At 35.7% G+C, this 19,335-nt stretch overlaps 3 protein-coding genes across 3 annotated transcripts; 2 read left to right on the forward strand and 1 right to left on the reverse strand.

The window, feature by feature from the left end:
* Nucleotides 1–1,860: 1,860 nt before the first annotated feature.
* On the forward strand, nt 1,861–7,222 carry LOC119188605 (proteasome subunit alpha type-1-like). Its single transcript, XM_037436329.1, has 5 exons — nt 1,861–1,974; nt 2,255–2,505; nt 3,748–3,907; nt 5,436–5,645; nt 7,034–7,222. Exons 1-5 carry the CDS (start codon nt 1,972–1,974, stop codon nt 7,220–7,222), a joined length of 813 nt encoding a protein of 270 aa, XP_037292226.1. The 5' UTR covers nt 1,861–1,971.
* Nucleotides 7,223–10,595: 3,373 nt separating this feature from the next.
* Nucleotides 10,596–13,259, forward strand: LOC119193847 (alpha-N-acetylglucosaminidase-like). The gene is given in 3 exon segments (XM_037447665.1): nt 10,596–12,343; nt 12,345–12,498; nt 12,501–13,259. Coding segments are annotated over 3 exon segments (2,337 nt in total). The 5' UTR covers nt 10,596–10,633; the 3' UTR covers nt 12,974–13,259.
* Nucleotides 13,260–15,964: 2,705 nt separating this feature from the next.
* On the reverse strand, nt 15,965–18,806 carry LOC119193848 (ras association domain-containing protein 10-like). The gene is made up of 4 exons (XM_037447666.1): nt 18,509–18,806; nt 18,068–18,192; nt 17,421–17,638; nt 15,965–17,254 (listed from the first exon to the last, which is right to left on the reverse strand). Exons 1-4 carry the CDS (start codon nt 18,642–18,644, stop codon nt 16,474–16,476), a joined length of 1,260 nt encoding a protein of 419 aa, XP_037303563.1. The 5' UTR covers nt 18,645–18,806; the 3' UTR covers nt 15,965–16,473.
* Nucleotides 18,807–19,335: the final 529 nt, after the last annotated feature.

A 19,335-nucleotide genomic window follows, 5' to 3' on the forward strand; every position in this document is an offset into this window, starting at 1 on the left:
TAGATATCGAAATACTAGTTATCAGATTTTATCACAATTTTTATATTACAATTTTTTCCCGACGTTTCGAAGACTTTGCTGCCTTCATGGTCGCGGGGCGTACTGAAGTGAAGGTTGTCTGACAATTTAAATCTTAGAATATCGACGTACATTTTACAAACCGCGATAAAACCCGAAAACAAGTTTTATTTCGACGTTACACTTATAATATTAGTGAGTCGCAAAATTGAGTATAATCAATAAATGAAAAAATCGTTGAATTTATTAAGATACTGCGTTAAAACTGGTGTTAGTAAGATACGCTCCCTACGATGTAGGTGCTTATAGTTTGTTCTAACAATTTGAAAATCGGCTTATTATATTCGTCTGTAATTAATTCTCATGTATAAATAATGAATCCATTACATTCATGGACGACATTTGATGCAGGTCAAGTCTTCAAGTTCTAGAGGCTTATATTAATCCCCATTCGACACCTTAAAGGATTAAGTATTTGCCATATACTTAGATGAAATCAAAATAGTATCTTAAATAAATAGTATCCAATTAAATGATAAGACGAGCAAGTTGCTCACCTGATGGTAACGATTACCCTTAAGGTCGTGCCTCCAGCAACATGGCAGGTTAACCATATTTTTCAAAAGTTTATGTTCGAAATTTATAATACTAAATACTTATAGAGAAAAAAATTAACATAATAATTGTACAATATGTTAAGGGCTGTTCAAGTATTGCGTAATGCAATTTTTGAAGATTTTTGACATACCAATCGATCGATTCGGCCAAGCGGATCCGCTTCCTTACGAGAATCAAGAGTCTAATGTCTATGGGACCATACCAGAATGTTTTGTTACTTATAAGATAAGAAATTGCTGAAAACTTTCTTAATATACTTATTTTATATAAATTGAAACTCCAATTTGCTTTGAAAGTGTATCTACATTAAGGGACACAATCATTTCCCACTACACGTAGTGTGCTTAATTACTGCTATCCCTTTCTAGGTACCTAAATGAACATTTCACGTTACCTATCACTTTGCATTTTTATTTTATATACGGAATAGGGTAGGGGTAAGGAAAACAAAGTCTGTGTGTGAACAAGACGTGTCCGTCGAAAAGCAACAAATTGCAGTGGTGTTACAGCAGCAAATAGAACAATTTTTATTTATTTATTTATTTTACCCCTTACATCTACTATAACAGGATAACCTAATGCAGTAGTGTAACACAATACAAGTAAACTCTATTTGTCTTACAATCCTCTCATTTTATATGAAATTATCATGGCCACTATCTTTATGAATTCACTCAATTTTAAAGATAGCGCCAATAGTTATTACAGTAAGTTATTAAATTAAAAAAGCAACATAAGTTTTGTTATAGTTATGGTTTATATAAGTACTGCATTTTCATCGATCTCTGTACATCAACTATTAATAGAAATATAAAATTTTGCAACTCAACACACTTTATTCCGTATACAATAATTGCTCATCGATGTCATGTCCTCTTGCTACGCTAGCGCTATTGTGGCGGGTTTTAGAGTTGTAATTTGCTGTTTACCGCTGGATAGAATCTGAGAATAGAATAGTTTTCCTTGTCTACCGTCCAAATATAAGAACAAGAAATTGATTCCTCCCACCTTGTGCAATTGCCATAAAAAAATTGGTTCCATATTTTATTACAACATGGCGTAATTTTTTAATCGCCTAGTCTATACTTAAATTCAAATTGTATATAAAATATTATTAAGTACTATTTAAAGACGAATAAAAAATTAAAAATATTTTCTAATAATTTTATACTAATGCTAAAAATATGTTATAAATTTAGCAAAGTGTACGGGACGCGATAATTGACGTTCGCATTTGACATAAGCAAAGTCATCGTCGCCGCTTGGTTTGGATTTTGCTTGCAACGTTACTGTTGGTGTTATTTCGGTAGCTTTCATCTAAATCCTTTTCACAGAATGGTAAGTACACGTGTTTTTACAATTTCCAATTCTTCTTTTGCTAAGTTTGATTACATTTTAAGTGTTAATTGCTATAAAAAGTGCATTGTCACTGTGGCATCAAAAATTGTTAAATATCATGAAGTATTAAACAGTAAGCCGTTTATACTCGAATAAACATTATTTCATAATAATACACGCAACTTATAGCGTAATTAATAACTGAAAATTTAATTTGTAAGTAATCAATTTGTGTGTAACCTCGAAACTCTAATGTAGCGGCTACATTTGCTCGTTTCAGTTCAGAAACCAGTATGACAGTGATGTCACAGTATGGAGCCCTCAGGGGAGACTTCACCAGGTCGAATATGCCATGGAGGCTGTCAAACTCGGATCAGCGACAATTGGTTTGAAGAACAAAGAGTATGCCGTTCTTATTGCTCTGAAAAGGGCAGTGAGTGAGTTATCAGCTTACCAGAAAAAGATCATACCTATTGATGACCATATTGGCATTTCTATATCTGGACTTACCGCTGATGCAAGGATGTTGAGGTGATTTTTTATTATAATCACTGATATTACAGGTAGTCAATGGATGTGGGCTTCTCACGACTGGGTTGGTTGGTGCTCTCTTAGAGAGGCCTACATTCAGCAATAGATGGTGACAGGCTGATTGATTGAATACTCATATTTGTCTTGTACTATGTCATGCATATTGTGTTAATAGCTTTTGTTTATGGTTTTCTCACATGAAAAAGTTTTTCTGGACAAGTCCTGCTATATATTTTTCCAGAATAGAAAGTAGCCTATGCCCTTTCCAGGGTCCCAAATTAAACTATGGCAAATAGTTGCAGTGGAGGACTTCGTTTTATTATATATTTATTACATATATAACTTCTTAAGAGGAACGAATCCGTCATACATGGTTGTTGCGTAACTTTAACCATTTACATGGAGCACACAATGTTAGCTCTCAAAAGGAATTAATTTTTCCCATGTTTTGCAACAATTATTATTGATGCTTCGTTCCTATTGGTCATAGTGATAGTGGTTATCCAACACTAAAAGAATTTTTCGTATTCCAAGTGGCAGTTCCTGATGCTAGTGCGTTCAAACATACAAGCTCTTTAACTTTATATTATAAAGGTATAGAGTATAAATCCATTATTGGCTTACAACATAAAGTTGTGGGGCTCCTTAAGTGGCGGTTATAAAGAGCAGTAAACAATACAATGTGAGGCTATTTGAACATACAAATGATGTAACTGAAAAAATTGCGCATATTTGACCAAGGAGTCTAAGATACTACTTGAAGGTGAATCATAATTGAGAATCAGTGAAACACCATACCTACCTCATTGAAACTACATCTTATCATGGCTAAAAAAGGTGATGGTGGATGGAACGAACTGGGATCAAAAAAAGATGGGGAATAATGATATCTTGGTGTACACTTCATACAAATTTTACTAATATTTTGAAGACTGGAGGCTCATTACTGGGAAAAAGGTAGCTTTATTTCTAGTAGAAAGGCAAACAAGCATTTACAATTAAATTTTGTATGGAGATAGTTTGAGACTCTGGGTAGGATATAGGCTACATTCTTTCCTAGGAAAAAATAAAGGACTTTATCCCGTAAAACTCGTTCACGGGGGCAAAGCCGTGATCAAAATGTCTTTATAAGCCAGTAGTTTGTTACACAGATATAACTGGGATTTTCCTTATGAACCACATATAATTTTTATACATCCCATGTACTAAAAGAAATAACATATATGTTGCTTCTCTTTTCAGCCGTTTCATGCGTACGGAATGTTTAAACCACCGTTATGCTCACGACGCGCCAATGCCAGTCGGACGTCTCATCGCTCTAGTGGGTAACAAAATGCAGATCTGCACTCAGAGATACGACAAACGTCCACTCGGTGTTGGGCTCCTGGTAGCGGGATATGATGTAAGTTAATTATTAGGTATTTTGACGCAAGAGCGTCGCCAGCCGATGGCCCAAGGGGGGGCAAGTTGATATGGAGAATGAGAAAAGTATGAAATGTAGGTAAAATCAAGAGAACATATTCCTTCCCCACTCTCCCTCTCCCGCTTTAACAATAACATAGAGCAGAGCGTAATTGAGCATATGGAATATTAGGATTGGAATTGGTGAATTCATTAGAGTTTTAGAAATTGAGAATCCCGTGATTTTTTTTTACATCTGCAGATGCTGTTGTGGATGTAGACTTATTGAGGTTCACATTGCAGATGTGTAATTTTTTTTTAAGAGTTATATATTTATTCGTAAAAAAGAAATCATGTCAATGTTTTTTTTATTTATCACCAATATTTGAAAGCTTTTTACCGAGAGTTATACGAATCTGAATAAAATTGACTATGTGAGATATGCATTCTCAAAACAAAAAACTTATTGCAGATTCAGTTGCATATATCCATAACATTCCTATATCTAACTTACTGGTTTTCATGTTGAGTACAGTATTCGTAATATTGAATAATCGGAGATATTGTATCCCTCAATTCTCACATAAATTATTCAGTATTGTCAAATTCAAATTCAAATAATTTATTTGCTGAATACGGTACATGTACATTTATAGGTGTTATAAATTGAAAAGTCCCTAACTGGGTGTGCAAATTTTTTTTTTTTTTTTTTTTAGCCTAAAATAATTATTTAATATAAGGACGGAAGTATTACGTAACATGAGTTATTAGTTTTTATTAGTTATAGTCTCACTAATGAGTTATTAGTTATAGTCTCACTAATTATATCAAAAAATTACTTAATGTTAATCCACAATGACTATTAAAAACATGTTGATGCTTGAAGGCAATCATATTATCTAAGCAACAATTAGTAATTTTTTGTGTACAGTGCTTTAAAGTTTTGATTTTAATATGAAAATTCAAAACAATTTAACTTTTTATTTTATAAAGATATAGTCTAATGTTATTAAAATTATCCTAGACCTACAAAACCTAGATCAAATGATGCAGAAAAAATGACAATTCACAATATGTATATAATTCATTTTAGGCATGCTTGTCGCTAAGATATGATTACCTTTTAAGCGTCGATGTTAATAATAATAATAATAATATCAGCCCTGTATTATACTTGCCCACTGCTGAGCACGGGCCTCCTCTACTACTGAGAGGGATTAGGCCTTAGTCCACCACGCTGGCCTAGTGCGGATTGGTCGACTTCACACACCTTCGAAATTCCTATAAAGAACTTCTCAGATGTGCAGGTTTCCTCACGATGTTTTCCTTTACCGTTAAAGCGAACGATAAATTCACAAAGAATACACACATGATATTTTTAGAAATGTCAGAGGTGTGTGCCCTTGGGATTTGAACCTGCGGACATTCGTCTCGGCAGTCCGTTCCACACCCAACTAGGCTATCGCCGCTTACAGCATCGATGTTGCCTATGTAATGTATATTTAAGTTTAGTTTCCTTTTTGTTCCAGGACCAAGGTCCCCACATCTACCAGACGTGCCCCTCAGCGAACTACTTCGACTGCCGCGCGATGGCGATCGGAGCGCGTTCCCAATCAGCCCGCACATACCTGGAGAAGCATTTGACCACTTTCATAGACTGTGATCTCCAAGAATTGGTCGCTCACGGCCTTAGGGCTTTGAGAGACACGTTGCCTAATGAAGTGGACCTCAATAATAAGGTATATTGGTGACCCATGTAGGTGTGTTAAAGTACTTATGTCAGATCAAAAAAAGAAAATCAAAGTAAACAAATTCTATGAAATAGTTCCAATAGAGTTAGCGGGTAAAGGAGACATACAGCGGAAACACAGCATCTGTGGTGCATTAAAGAAGTTTCCTGGTAAGATATTTTTATCTGCCCAGATGCCGATCACCTACACAAATTGTATAAGCCATTACAGTGGCCTTAAGCATGTTACATTACGGGATCATACTTTGTGTACAAAAATAAAGTTACCACTTTGAAGTTTAACTGAAGAATAAACAGTTGTTGATAGGGACACAAAAGTTGTGACCCCTTTCTCTGCTTAAACATCATTGATTGATCCGTTCCTACGAAAATCATGTTTAATATACCCACAGAAAATGATACTTACCGAACCTAGTAATCAAACCTAGTAATTTGCTGGTGGTAGGATATATTTTATATCCGCTCGGATAGCGACCATCATACACAAGGTGTCAAAACCCGCCATAGTGGCTCACGTGTGTCGCGTTCCGAGAGCAGCCTGTGTATTACCGGGTGCAACAGGCCGGCATAATAGGGGACCGGCCTATGCTTGATTTTGTACATTATTCTATATGTAATGGTTAATAATACGAAAAAGAAGCACTCCTGCGAAAACTGCATAACAATTGGTTAAAAAATGAGCGAGTAATTCATATTTAAAATATTGTAATGTGCAGAATTGGGCGCGATGTGGGGATATCGCTTTATCTCTTTTTTTCGCACGCGTCGTAATTCCCGATGACGTCACATGTGGATATTTCGTCTCTTTTCTGTTTCTTGTTAATTACCCCTTCCACCGAAATTCAAAGACTTATAACTTGTTGATTTTTTACTGAATTTTAATAATTCCTTCTGTGTTATAATTTATATTATGTAAATATTTGATAATAGTAAAGAACAAAAATGAGTCCGGTACCCTATTGTGTCGACTACCGAAGGGTAATCATGTCTCGTCAGTCGACATCCCATTGGACCCCACAAAACTTACAATGAGTTGCAGTGGAGTCATTTTGTAGTGCACGTATAATAAAAAAATGTTAAGACGTATCGGTACACATCCTGAATTAAAATCATATTTATTTATTTATTTTATTATAAAACACTATTACGTAATATACAATACAAGTATCTTTAATGAAATATTAGGGTATAGATGACAGTGTGTTTACCTCTTGAAGCTATTTACAGCTTACTCCAAGAAAATAATTAGGTACTTAATTGGATATGTATTAATAACTTATTATTATTTGTTATTTTTTTTTACAATATGAAATAATTAAGTACAATATATTGGCAATGTAAGTATTCAGATCCGTACTAAAATATTATTTTTTACAGAATGTATCAATAGCCATCGTGGGTCCGAAGACACCTTTACGCATTTGCGAGGAAGAGGAGCTGTCCCGTTTCCTGGCTCTGGTGGAGGGTGAGGAGCGCAGGGGCGGCGCCAGTGCCACGGGAGACGCGGGCGCGGCCCCCCCGCGCGACGAGGGGGACGACAGGGACCCCCAAAGTGGCCGTAAGTAGTTGCAATTGGAAACATTTTTAAATTATAAAAGGACGAAATTGTCACAAAGAACGTGATTTCACGCGGCTCAGTTCGCGTGAGATTTATTTCAAATATAATTTATTCGTGTGCTCTTCTGGGACAAAATATCTCTGTGACTTTCATCCTAATTCATTAAGCAATCTTTGCATTTGTATCTACAAAAATCTGAACATAATTACAAGATTTTGCGTAAATGTTAAAAGGCATGAACGTATATTCACGTATTTTATCCCTGGGCTATTTTACCATTGTGTCACTATCAGCCGTTTTCAATAAAGGATCCTAATCTCAAACTTCAATCCGATCCAAGAATGAACCAATCAAAATAACTGATTTGTAAGCATGTTAAAAAAATCTTTGCTCTGATTCGTCAAATTTTGAGATAGATCGAAAAAAGCGATTAGGGTCGATAATTATTGAAAGTGGTGGTAAATAAAATCACATACTCGTATCTACTTCTGCTAAAACTGTTCTAAATATCATCCATGAATAACAAATATTTTCGCCAAAAATCACGATTTAAGTATGTATTTATTTATTTGTAATAAGGTACACCAACAGTACTACATATTACATCAAACAATATTATAAAAAACTATAAGGTACAGCATCTGATATGTGTGCTACTAATAGGTGAATACAGCATTTACCACTAACAACATGTGGAATTAAAATCTAAAACACAATAATAGGAAGTAGAAAAGAAAAATTATAAAAGTACTAAAAAATATTAAATCAATGAGTAACAACTATAAACTAAATAATTTGTCTATAAAAACTATTGCAAACAACGTCATATAATTAGCAACAGAAAAGATTAATGAGAATATATAGTTGACAAAATTTATAAAAAGTTACATGTTTAATTTTTGAGATATTCCAGCAGTCTATCTTTGAAGTATTATTTTTTTCTATAATTTTGTAGTTTAGTGCGAATATGTTCTGCGTAAGTGTATTTCTGACTGAAAATATGACTTTGCCGCTCCTGCAAATTCTCTTGGTGTAGTGATCTCAGTGTAAAATTAAAATCTCTTTATTAATATTTATTTCGTTCGAAACTTTCACATTATTTTTATGTTATATCTATGGTTAGTGTAACTTATGTTGTTGTTTTAAAGACAAGTATATGGTTTAATTTATTAACGCAATGTCAAAATGATCCTATTATTCGCGGCTTATTCATATTGGAAATATCTAAGAAATAGCCAAAGCATGATTACCACACGCCGTTTTTTATAGATAACAAATTATAAATTATGTAGGTTCTTTCGAGGCGATAAAATTATGCCACCGATTATATTATTATCAATTCTTTTCTGGGTTATGGTATATCATGAATTGTAGCAAATTAAAACATTATTTTTAATAATTTATTTTTGCGTATGCGACTGCGCTCGAGTGAAAGATTTTTCCTAATACAAAGGTGAGACAGCTTTTCTGAGGTAAAATGTAGGATAATATATTTCTATTAAGGGTTTTAACATTTATTTATATAACAAAACCTTAACTTATTTACAAAAGGCAACAATTTTAATCAAATTAGCTAATAATAATATCAGCCCTGTATTATATACTTGCCCACTGCTGAGCACGGGCCTCCTCTACTACAGAGAGGGATTAGGCCTTAGTCCACCACGCTGGCCTAGTGCGAATTGGTAGACTTCACACACCTTCGAAATTCCTATAGAGAACTTCTCAGATGTGCAGGTTTCCTCACGATGTTTTCCTTCACCGTTAAAGCGAACGATAAATTCACAAAGAATACACACATGATTTTTAGAAAAGTCAGAGGTGTGTGCCCTTGGGATTTGAACCTGCGGACATTCGTCTTCGCAGTCCGTTCCACACCAACTAGGCTATCGCCGCTTATAAAATTAAATTAAATTAAATTAGCTAATAAAAAGCAAAAATAAGAACATAAAAAATAGTTAGCGAAACGCAATGATTGTGAACGTCCGTCCGATACAAAGAAAATGCAAGCAAAGTGTACCGCGTCCGCCGACGCAGTGGTCCGCCCGCTGGCCGGTAAAGTTTCGCGCCTTTTTTCTTTATTTCGCATAATTGATCACGTCCACCAAATCATTGTGACGTTTTAGTTAAGCCACGCCTCCCGCTCTTCTAATATTTTGCAAATTCTATGTTAATTATGCGCATATCCCTGCGTGTCAAATTTCATCAAAATCTGTTCAAAATAAACTGCTCTTGCTACTAAGAAACATCCAAACGTTATCACAAATTTTTGCATTTCTAATATGTATTAGAAGTTATTTTGTTACCTGACTTGGAAATGTAATTCAGAACCTCGCAATTCCCAGCATAGCTACCACTGAACCCATGACACGATCTCAATAAACACCTTTTATCAAAATGAGTTTCCAACAGATACCAGTTCGAGATATGATGTTTGTATAGTGTAAGCGATACAGATGCGAGGTCAAATAGTTTATCTTTTTAATGTACCCCGGGGGTCAATGGTCGATCTTTTATTAACCGTTGTGGTCCACAATGAGCCGTTTAAGTAAGCGTTATTCCCGGTCTAGAAGGCCGAGTGTTGCCAGCATTTACGAAATTCCCGCAAATGTCTGGAATTTGATCCTACCGTAATGATATGCAATAATTATTCGTTGGTAGATGTTTTGGAGAGCTGTGATCACTCACTACGAATTGAGATACTATGAAGTTATGAATGTTTCTCGTTTGCCTGTTCGATAAATAATCTTTTATATAACACACTCTATTATTTAAATAAACTAAGTCACGTCCAAATTAAAATTGTAGATTCTTGTATTAGGATTTCCTTTACATTGATTGTAATTCGTGCCTAATCTTTAAATCAGAAGTATTTATTCACACAATAATTATGTTTGCATGCAGTATGCACTAAAGAACAAATATGCACGTAGGAAAAGAATTACGGCTCTAAATAACTTTAGGCTAGCTCATTTAATAATTAATGTTTATTTTTACTTCAGTGTTACACATTATTTTAAAAACTGATTTTATTTTTAAATTAAATGAAATACTGCCTCCGTAGCTTTGTATTACAGTACGACTGTGGTGTTGAGTTGCCGGATTCGACGCCCGGGTCGAGCAAAGGGTTTTTCTACCCAGTATCTGTCCGGAGTCTGGAATTTATGCCCGATATGGTGATAGGCTTGCCCCTTATCACATCATGGGACGGAATATACGTCGGAAAATGGGTGCACCGGTGTATGTTTAAAAAAATATTTTCGGAACTTTTTTTTGTTACTGATTCGTGTTTAAAATTCCCGGCCTACATTGCCTTTTTAATAGCAACCCTAAAAAAATTAATAATAAGGAAAAAAAACATACGCTATTTAAGCCGTGTTAGCCCACAACACCGTCAGTGGACGTCGCATCTCGCCACGATGCACTACGTCCCGACTTATTTGCTGCTAGTGTTCGCGGTCGCACACGCGTTGAATCTCGAATACTTAGACCCGAAAGTATTACAAACGGTTGTTCCGGCTGCAACACAGCAAGATGTTGCGGCGAGAATCATATCTAAATACACCAGTCAAGTCGTGCTCACGGTAGATCCTCTGTATTTCAACCAAAATAAAGATGCGTTCACATTGCGCACCAACCAAGGTCAACTGCATATCAAAGCGAGCTCCGGCGTTGCGGCACTGTGGGGCTTCAATCACTACCTAAAGAAGTATTGCAAGAGTCAAATCGCGTGGCAAGTACAAAATGTGAACATTCCCAACCCCCTACCCGAGGTAGACGAGTTCGTTATAGCGAACGACAGATTTCGCTATTATCAAAATGTCTGCACCCCTTCGTACAGTTTTGTGTGGTGGAAGGTGGCCGAATGGACGAATCACGTTGAGTGGATGGCGCTGAATGGTATCAACCTGGCCCTCGCGCCGATCGCGCAAGAGGCCGCCTGGATACGAGTCTACCGTAAGCTCGGACTCACCGATGACGAAATTGATCAACATTTCACCGGCCCGGCGTTTCTGTCTTGGCTAAGGATGGGCAACGTCCGTGGCTGGGCGGGGCCGCTACCTCAAACATGGCACGATATACAGAAAACGATTCAGGATAATGTCGTCGATTACATGTACAAATTAGGCATGGTTCCTGTCATGCCTGCTTTTAACGGTCACGTGCCCAAAGCATTCTCTAGAGTCTTCCCCAATATCACTTTTCACGCAGTTGGCACGTGGAATAAATTCGACAACAACTATAGCGGCGGCCTATTTATGGACCCGAACGATCCACAGTTTAAAAACGTAGGGAAAATGTTTTTGCAAGAAATCACTGGATGGTCCACAGCAAGCCATATTTACATCGCTGATCCGTTTAACGAGGTTAAAACCGAGTCGTGGTCAACAAATTTTGCGGTGGACACGGCAAAAGCGATATATTCAACAATGTCAGAATTTGATAACAAAGCTGTGTGGTTATTGCAAAATTGGATGTTCGTAAGCGACCCACTTTGGTGGCCGGAGGCTCGAGTGAAGTCATTCTTGACGTCAGTACCCAATGGCAGAATGCTGATACTCGATCTTCAATCGGAGCAATGGCCCCAGTACGATCTGTACAAGATGTATTACGGCCAACCGTTCATTTGGTGCATGTTACACAACTTTGGCGGCACTCTGGGAATGTTCGGCAACATGGTAACAATCAACAGAGACGTGTATGAAGTGAGATCACGCATCAATTCCACCATGATCGGCATTGGACTGACGCCGGAGGGGATCAATCAAAACTACGTCGTCTATGATTTAATGCTTGAGTCGGCGTGGCGTAAAGGCCCCGTGGAAGATCTGGAAGCGTGGGCAGGAGACTATGCAGAGAGGCGGTATGGATGTAACTCCACTACAAACGCTTGGAGGTATTTATTGAGAAGTGTGTACAGTTTTAACGGCAAGGAAAGAGTAAGAGGCAAATACGTTATTACCCGGCGGCCGAGTTTCAAGATAACTCCTTGGGCGTGGTACAAAAGCCATGATCTGTTTGAAGCTTTGAGAAGATTTGTGACCGACGCAGGATATAATTGTGGGTCCAATGGCTTTTATTATGATGTTGTCGATGTCACAAGACAAGCGTTGCAATACCGAGTTGAACGAACTCTATGTGAACCTTCAATTGGCTCGCAGTTCTAACAGTTGGGTGTTTAATGCGTCCACCTACCAGTTCCTCGACGCGATGACCGACATGGAGACGATGTTGTACTCAAATCAATTCTTCATGGCTAGGGACTGGATAAACAACGCTATTAGTTTTCGAAGAACCCATCCGAATCTTATTTGTACGAATTGAATTCTCGGAATCAGATTACACTGTGGGGTCCGAACGGAGAAATAAGCGACTACGCGTGCAAACAATGGGCTGAGCTATTCACTTACTATTACAAACCGAGGTGGTCCAGTTTTCTTAACGCATTTCTCGACGCCAAGTTGAAGGGGGAGATATTTGACGAGAGATCGGTCCAGAATGTGATCAGATCAACCCTCGAGATGAAGTTTATGTCAATGACTTTAGAGCCGCCGTATCCGCCACAACAAAACGTAATGGATTTAGCTTTTGAATTTTATTATAAATGGGCTCATGTGCCAGGCCTGGCTGATCTACCACAGGGCATTGTTAAGACAAACAATAGGAAAACAACGGTTGCAGATGTTAATTTTGACAACGATGACGGGGAGAAGGAACGGTCCGTTGTTATGCTGCTGTCTACCACGCCGAATCTTTAGGGTGATGGTGGTTGTTGACTGTTTCCTGACAATAATATTCTAAGGTGGATCAAATGCATCCAACTACTTATAATAAGTTGATAATTATAAAATCTTGTATTCTTTTTTTTATGAAATTTTAGAATGTCAATTATACGTATAATAAACAAAAAAATATGAATGTTTTATTTGATGTCCTTTGGTACAATATAAAAGATACAATGTAATCTTAAGATAGAAGGTTTAAATTGTATGTTACTTGCTTTTGATATACTTAGAGTATGATTATAAATCTATTATTTTTGTATTTATATTATTTTTTATGATTACAGCTGGGACTTGAAATTAATTCCTTATGTTGATAGTTGACTAAAGTGATATGCTCATAAGTCTTAGTACTTGTTTATTAGCAGTCTCTTACATATCCAAAATTTATACTTACAGCAAAATAGAAATAAAATTTTCTTAACACTCATCACGCTTTTATCGCCCTAGAGGTGTAATACGAACACCCACTTTTTGTCATGTCTGTTCCGACCCATAATGTGATAGGTACGAGCCTATCGCCATATCAGGCATAAATTAAAGATTCCGGCATATCACTGGATAGAATAATCCAATATCGCTTTTCGCCGACCCGTGATTAAATCTCGGGACAACAGAGCGGTGGTCGTTCATTCGCAATATATTTGTTATTTTACCTATATACTAGTATCTTATAAAAACCGATGTAAAAATGTTATCTAATAATATTTAAGACTGATTACAGGTATTCGTAGTATAAAAAAAAGTGTAATATATATGTTGGCCTTCTATATACAGTCAGCTTACCTGTCATATATTTAACGGATAACTTTATGTGACGTTTAAAATCGGTCCTTAATCATTTTAAAATAATTGTTATTTAAATAAAATGTGTTCGTGTTTAATGAAATATTTTTTTTTATTATTTACAGGTGGCCATGGATACGGAGTAGATATAGAACGATTGCAGGTGGAGGCAGAAGAAGTTTATATAGAAGACACTCTTGATCGTACTTTTGATGAAGTGTTCCGCCCGCCTCCAAGTTCTAACTACTTTTTACCTTCTGTCCGACAATACAGCAAAGGTTGGCCTTGGCCAGTGTTTAAATTGTCTCTATGTGCATTTTGACAGTCCATCCTTTCACTCATTCACTCTATCATTCGTTCATTGATCGGTTAGCTATGACAGGTTTATGATAGGATTTAAAATCAGATCTTTTCAGGGTTAAAATTATGTATATTTATTATGTTGTTGAAATAGATTCTTAATAAAGCACTCTGCCCTCAAATAAAGAAGAAAAAATATATTAAAAAAGAATTATTGGTTGAAAAGTTATTGGGTCTATAAAAGTTTTCTAACGACCAAAATAATTGACTCTGGTTTTTAATAATCTAAGTTTTGTGCCTGGCTAGTAGGCACAGCAAAAGTGAGGTCACTCGCTATACAAATAAGGTCATCAGTATAAATATATATATTTTTTGCAAATATAAACAAAGAATATATATTATTTATACTGCATTTGATGATGATTTTCCATGATGAAGCTTCATCAAATATACCTTAAATTAAAATATTTTATCACATGAATAGTTATGAATATTTTTCAAAATAAATGCATGTAACTAAATAGGTTTCTAAAAATGTTCATCATGTTCACATTCATGCAATAAATTATTTGATTGAATGAATGTATTAAACAAAATAAAAAAAAAATAGATCAAGCCAAAAAATCGTAAAAACGACTTTTGTTACGTATATTTATTTTAAGAAATACCCTTTCACTTATCGTATCCATTATAAGTAGTTGTGATACGAATGAAATACTTGAGTACCACCAAAGTGAGATCTATCAGTAATGTATCAATTTAAACACTGGCCAAGGCAGAAGAAAAAATAAAAATAAAAACTCTTTTAATTTACCTTTTTAATAATAAAACGCATTTTTGTCATATATATCGTTGTATTTAATTATGTACATTGTACTATAATAATTACATTATAACATGTTTTTGGACAAATACATTGCTTTTCGTCATTATTGGTAAATCTATTTCTGACATCAGTACCCCTAGCGTGATTTTACGCGTTTTGTATCTTTAACGGAATAATTTAAAGTAAATTTTTGTATGGAAATTTGAACAGCGCCCCGTGAGCATATTTTGAACTAAAATGCGGCGTGAACATCGCGCGTGTGAACTTCGAATAGTAAAACACGTAACCATGGTAACGGTAGTTTGAATGTATTAGAATCGATAAGACTTTATTTACGTATATTATTGTTAAACGATAAAGAAATATCTACGTAAACGTTAACTTGATACGATACTGCGTAAATTCCTGCTAGGCGAGTACAACAAATGGCACCTTAGGCCCATCGCATATAATATAGTTTACGTTGCAATTGGAGATAATAAAATCCCTGATTTTCAATATATTGTTATGAAACATAAATTATTTACCCATTTCGAGACATAATACTTATTTGCTATTCATATTGACAAAAAACAGGGCGGGGTATGGTTATTAATCTCATAGTTTTGCACTTTATTATCGCCCTTAAAATCATGGGTAATATTGGACTTAAGTATGTTTTATAATTACTAATAGCACCTAAAATTAACGGATTTATCGATGTTGCTACTGCCTTGTAGATCTCAAAAATGAACTCATATTATTCAAAATAATTTAATTCAATTACGTAAATAACATTTTCAAACATGTTTGCAGATAAATGCAATTTTGTTTTTTTAATATTGGCAAATGCAACAGCGATTTGATACGCAGTGTTATGACTAGGCCTAATTCGTTCAGTATTTACAATATACTTGGTGGTTTTATACATATTTGGTATTTAGGTTTCATGTCCGACGGTATCTTTCCAAAGAAATAAAATTAGATGAGTATATTTTTGATAATGGTTCAAAATCGTATTATTCTTTACTTTTATATTTTTAATACTTATAAAATATTCTTGATATTTTTTGCAATACGTAGTAATGTAACATTTATTGTTGCAGTTTTGCTTAAAGAAAACTATCACTGCACAAAATATTGTAGTTACAATATTTTATACAATTTAAACCAATTTTTCTAAAATCGTTGGAGTACGACTGAAAATGAACTCACGATGTTTGTGGATATCAGAAATATTTGAGGAAAAAAATACGACACTATATCTGTACTTGTATATTATAAAATGAAATGTATTTTTGACATCACAGACAGACATTTTATTACTATATAATAACAAAATTAACGATTTATAATATCTATATTTGGACAAAACTTATTCTAGGTCACGTATAAATTGCCATACTTTATTTAATACGTCATTTTATTGCTGGTGACGTAATTTAAAGAAGACGACTTAAAATTAATTTTAATAGAAAATATACAATTTTGGGAGGGATCGTTTCGTTTTGGGATACAACACTCAGTTCACTGAGACTGGTAATTTCGAATATCTTTGGAACAAACACGCTAATTCAAGCATTTGTCATACAAGTGTGTCTAGCACGTAACCAGGTCCGTAAGTGAAATTAGCTTGTTCTAATACAGGAACGTAGCTATCTTGTAAGAGGATTGGTTGTCGACTCGACGTTTCGTTTAACTGTCTTTCCAGTACAGCATTTTGCAGTTCTTCCTCTTCAAGTTCCAGAGTTAACTCATCGAGTAACTTCATTCTACATTCTATGTCTCTGTTCGTCTTCTCTAACTCTAGATCGTTGTCCTGCATCTCTTTTGCTGTCAACCCTAACTCTTCTTCAATTTTATCCAATAGCATAGTCACCTGCGACACATTTTCGCAGCTGTTTGCTTTTTTCTCCTCAGTATATCTTTTTATTTTCGCCGTAAGTCTTACTACCAGTTCTTCTTCTCGATGTAATCTTTTGTTAATGATTGCCAGTTTTTCCAGTAATTCTATTTCTTCTCGTATTCTAGAAAGTTCGTCGGCTGACGCATCAGAGTCTGTGTCGGTTGGCGTTTGTTTAAGCCTTTCTGAATTTACTTGACAGATATCTGTGAGTTCTTTTGTGAAGTAATGTTCTCTCATGAGATGCCGTTCTCTTCTTGATTTGTGTTTGGTGTGACGCCTGGGGGGTGTGCCGCTGCCGACGCCGACGCCACTGTCGCTGTTGCCGGCTTGACTGTCGTTTACTTCGCTGCACCTCCCAAGGTCCCTCAAGTATGATTCCAGTAGGTAGTTGGACCCATGTTTCTCCATTCGACTTTTGTGTGTCTGGTCTTCTAGCTGGTCAATAAGTTTTTCTTGTTCTCTGTAAACAAAGTAATTAATAAGGTTACTACTTTCTCTTAGTAGTAAGCGTAAAATATATTTAAAAAGTCTAGTTTGTAAGATCTACATTCTCTTGTTAGTATAAGCTGTTGTATATTCAATTAATGTTATAAGCCCTTGTGCAAAGGCATTGCAATATTGCCAACCTTAATTTGTCGAGTTGTTGGTGTATGGTCCTGCTTTGGTGTTGTATGATGGAGACGAGCCTGGCTGCAGGGTCCTCGCTCCTCGCTCGAGGAGGCGGTGTGGCCGCCCTGACACCTCTCCGCCTTCTCCTCCTCGCCCCTCCCCGGCTGCCCCCGTCACTGTCCCTCCCTGAGTCATCCTCGCCGCCGCTTGACACGCGGCGTAAGGATAAACGCACCTGTAAGAAAGGTTCAATTTTGATTTGAAGTTTCCTTGAAATGTGACTTTTTCCAAGATGTGCATGGGAAATATAAATAGGTAAACGTCTTAATTTCCTAGAATAAATGCATATCCATAGGCAAAAATATTTAATTCTGAGTAGCGTACTGATAATATAATATAATATACTGATAATCTTTTGATGTTAAAAACTGACAAAACAGGTCATAGTTTACATAGATGTGACTTATTTAAGATACAAGTATTTGAAATGCAGACATTCTGTACCTAGTATTTATAATATCGTTTCCAAAAACATCTTTAACTGATATTTGCAAGTGTAACTTGTATTTCAGATATGATGTATCGTGTTCTCTCTATCTATGCAAGTTTAAATAGCGAAAAGCTTAGACATTTGATGAATGGGGTTGATAGAGGCGAGTATTACCTCATGCCGTGCGTCCCCCCACGCTGCCAAAACATGCAAGACTGGAACATCTGGTGGAAGCGGTCGCTCTACGCCCCGCCACCGCTCTGCTAGCACCCATTCCCCATGCTCGCTTAATCCTCCAGCTGAAAATAAATAATTTATTAACTTAAATCAAAACCAGGAACAAATTTGCCAGTTTGAAGACGAAATAAGCAAAGTTTTTTTATAGTCTTGAATGACTAGACGAGCTTGCCGTTCACCTGATAGTAAGCGATACAACCGCCCATAAACAGTATGAACTCCAGCCAACATTTTGAATTGCAAAGTATTGTTTAGTGTTCCACTACGCTCGTCATCCTGAGACATGAGATGTTAAGTTTTATTATATCCAGTAGATCTAAGTAAAGTCATTTATGATAGTAAAATATGATAAAAGCGTTTGTATTAAATTTGAAGTACCTTCAGGCGCGTCCTGCAATGCTCTCACAATGTCTGCGCAAGTGGTGTGGGATCTTACTCCTCTCACCCACAGTTTCTGGCCATGAGCCAGCACGCCCACTTCTTCATCGCTGTAGTCCGAAGACGACGCCTCCATGGTCACCTGGATAAACAATGTTTTGATTTAATCCAGGGTATAAGGTGCCTCGAGATGATTCGACACGTTTCATGAGGATATTTGGGTCAATTTGTTTGTAACTTTTCACAGAAATTCAACTTCCGAGAAAGGTTGATGGCGGAAGAACTATATTTCAATATGGAAATTTCTACTTAATCTAAACAATCTAAAACTGGTAATTATCTGATTTTGATCCTTACTATTGTTTAAATTAAAATTACGTTTAAAATCAATTTTATGTTTATTTCCCTTTGCTAATTATTATATAAATTATTAAAATTAATAAAAAAACTAATTTCGTATTATTTTTAATTAAATAAAAGTACATTGTTGGCAACAAACTACTTTGCTATAAAAAATAACCATCAAAGAAATATTATATCGATTAAATATTCGTTTCTAGTGATTCGTGTGGTTCTTATATTAAATACTACAAATGGAAATTGCAATTGGTACTTTATCCTATCTTTATTCATTACATTTCGACAACAAAAACTCGACATTACTATAACCAAATACCAATCACTGTAAGTCGTATAAAGATATTACAGTCTCAGTAAGATTTTGTTAAAAAATATCCACACCGACTACGCTGTGACTTACATTAAATAGTTATGTAAGTACATAACTGTGCAGAAAAACTTACAAGAAAAAATTACAGTTTTCAATA

The sequence above is a fragment of the Manduca sexta genome, chromosome 7 (assembly GCF_014839805.1).
Source record: "Manduca sexta isolate Smith_Timp_Sample1 chromosome 7, JHU_Msex_v1.0, whole genome shotgun sequence".
Classification (NCBI taxonomy): domain Eukaryota; kingdom Metazoa; phylum Arthropoda; class Insecta; order Lepidoptera; family Sphingidae; genus Manduca; species Manduca sexta.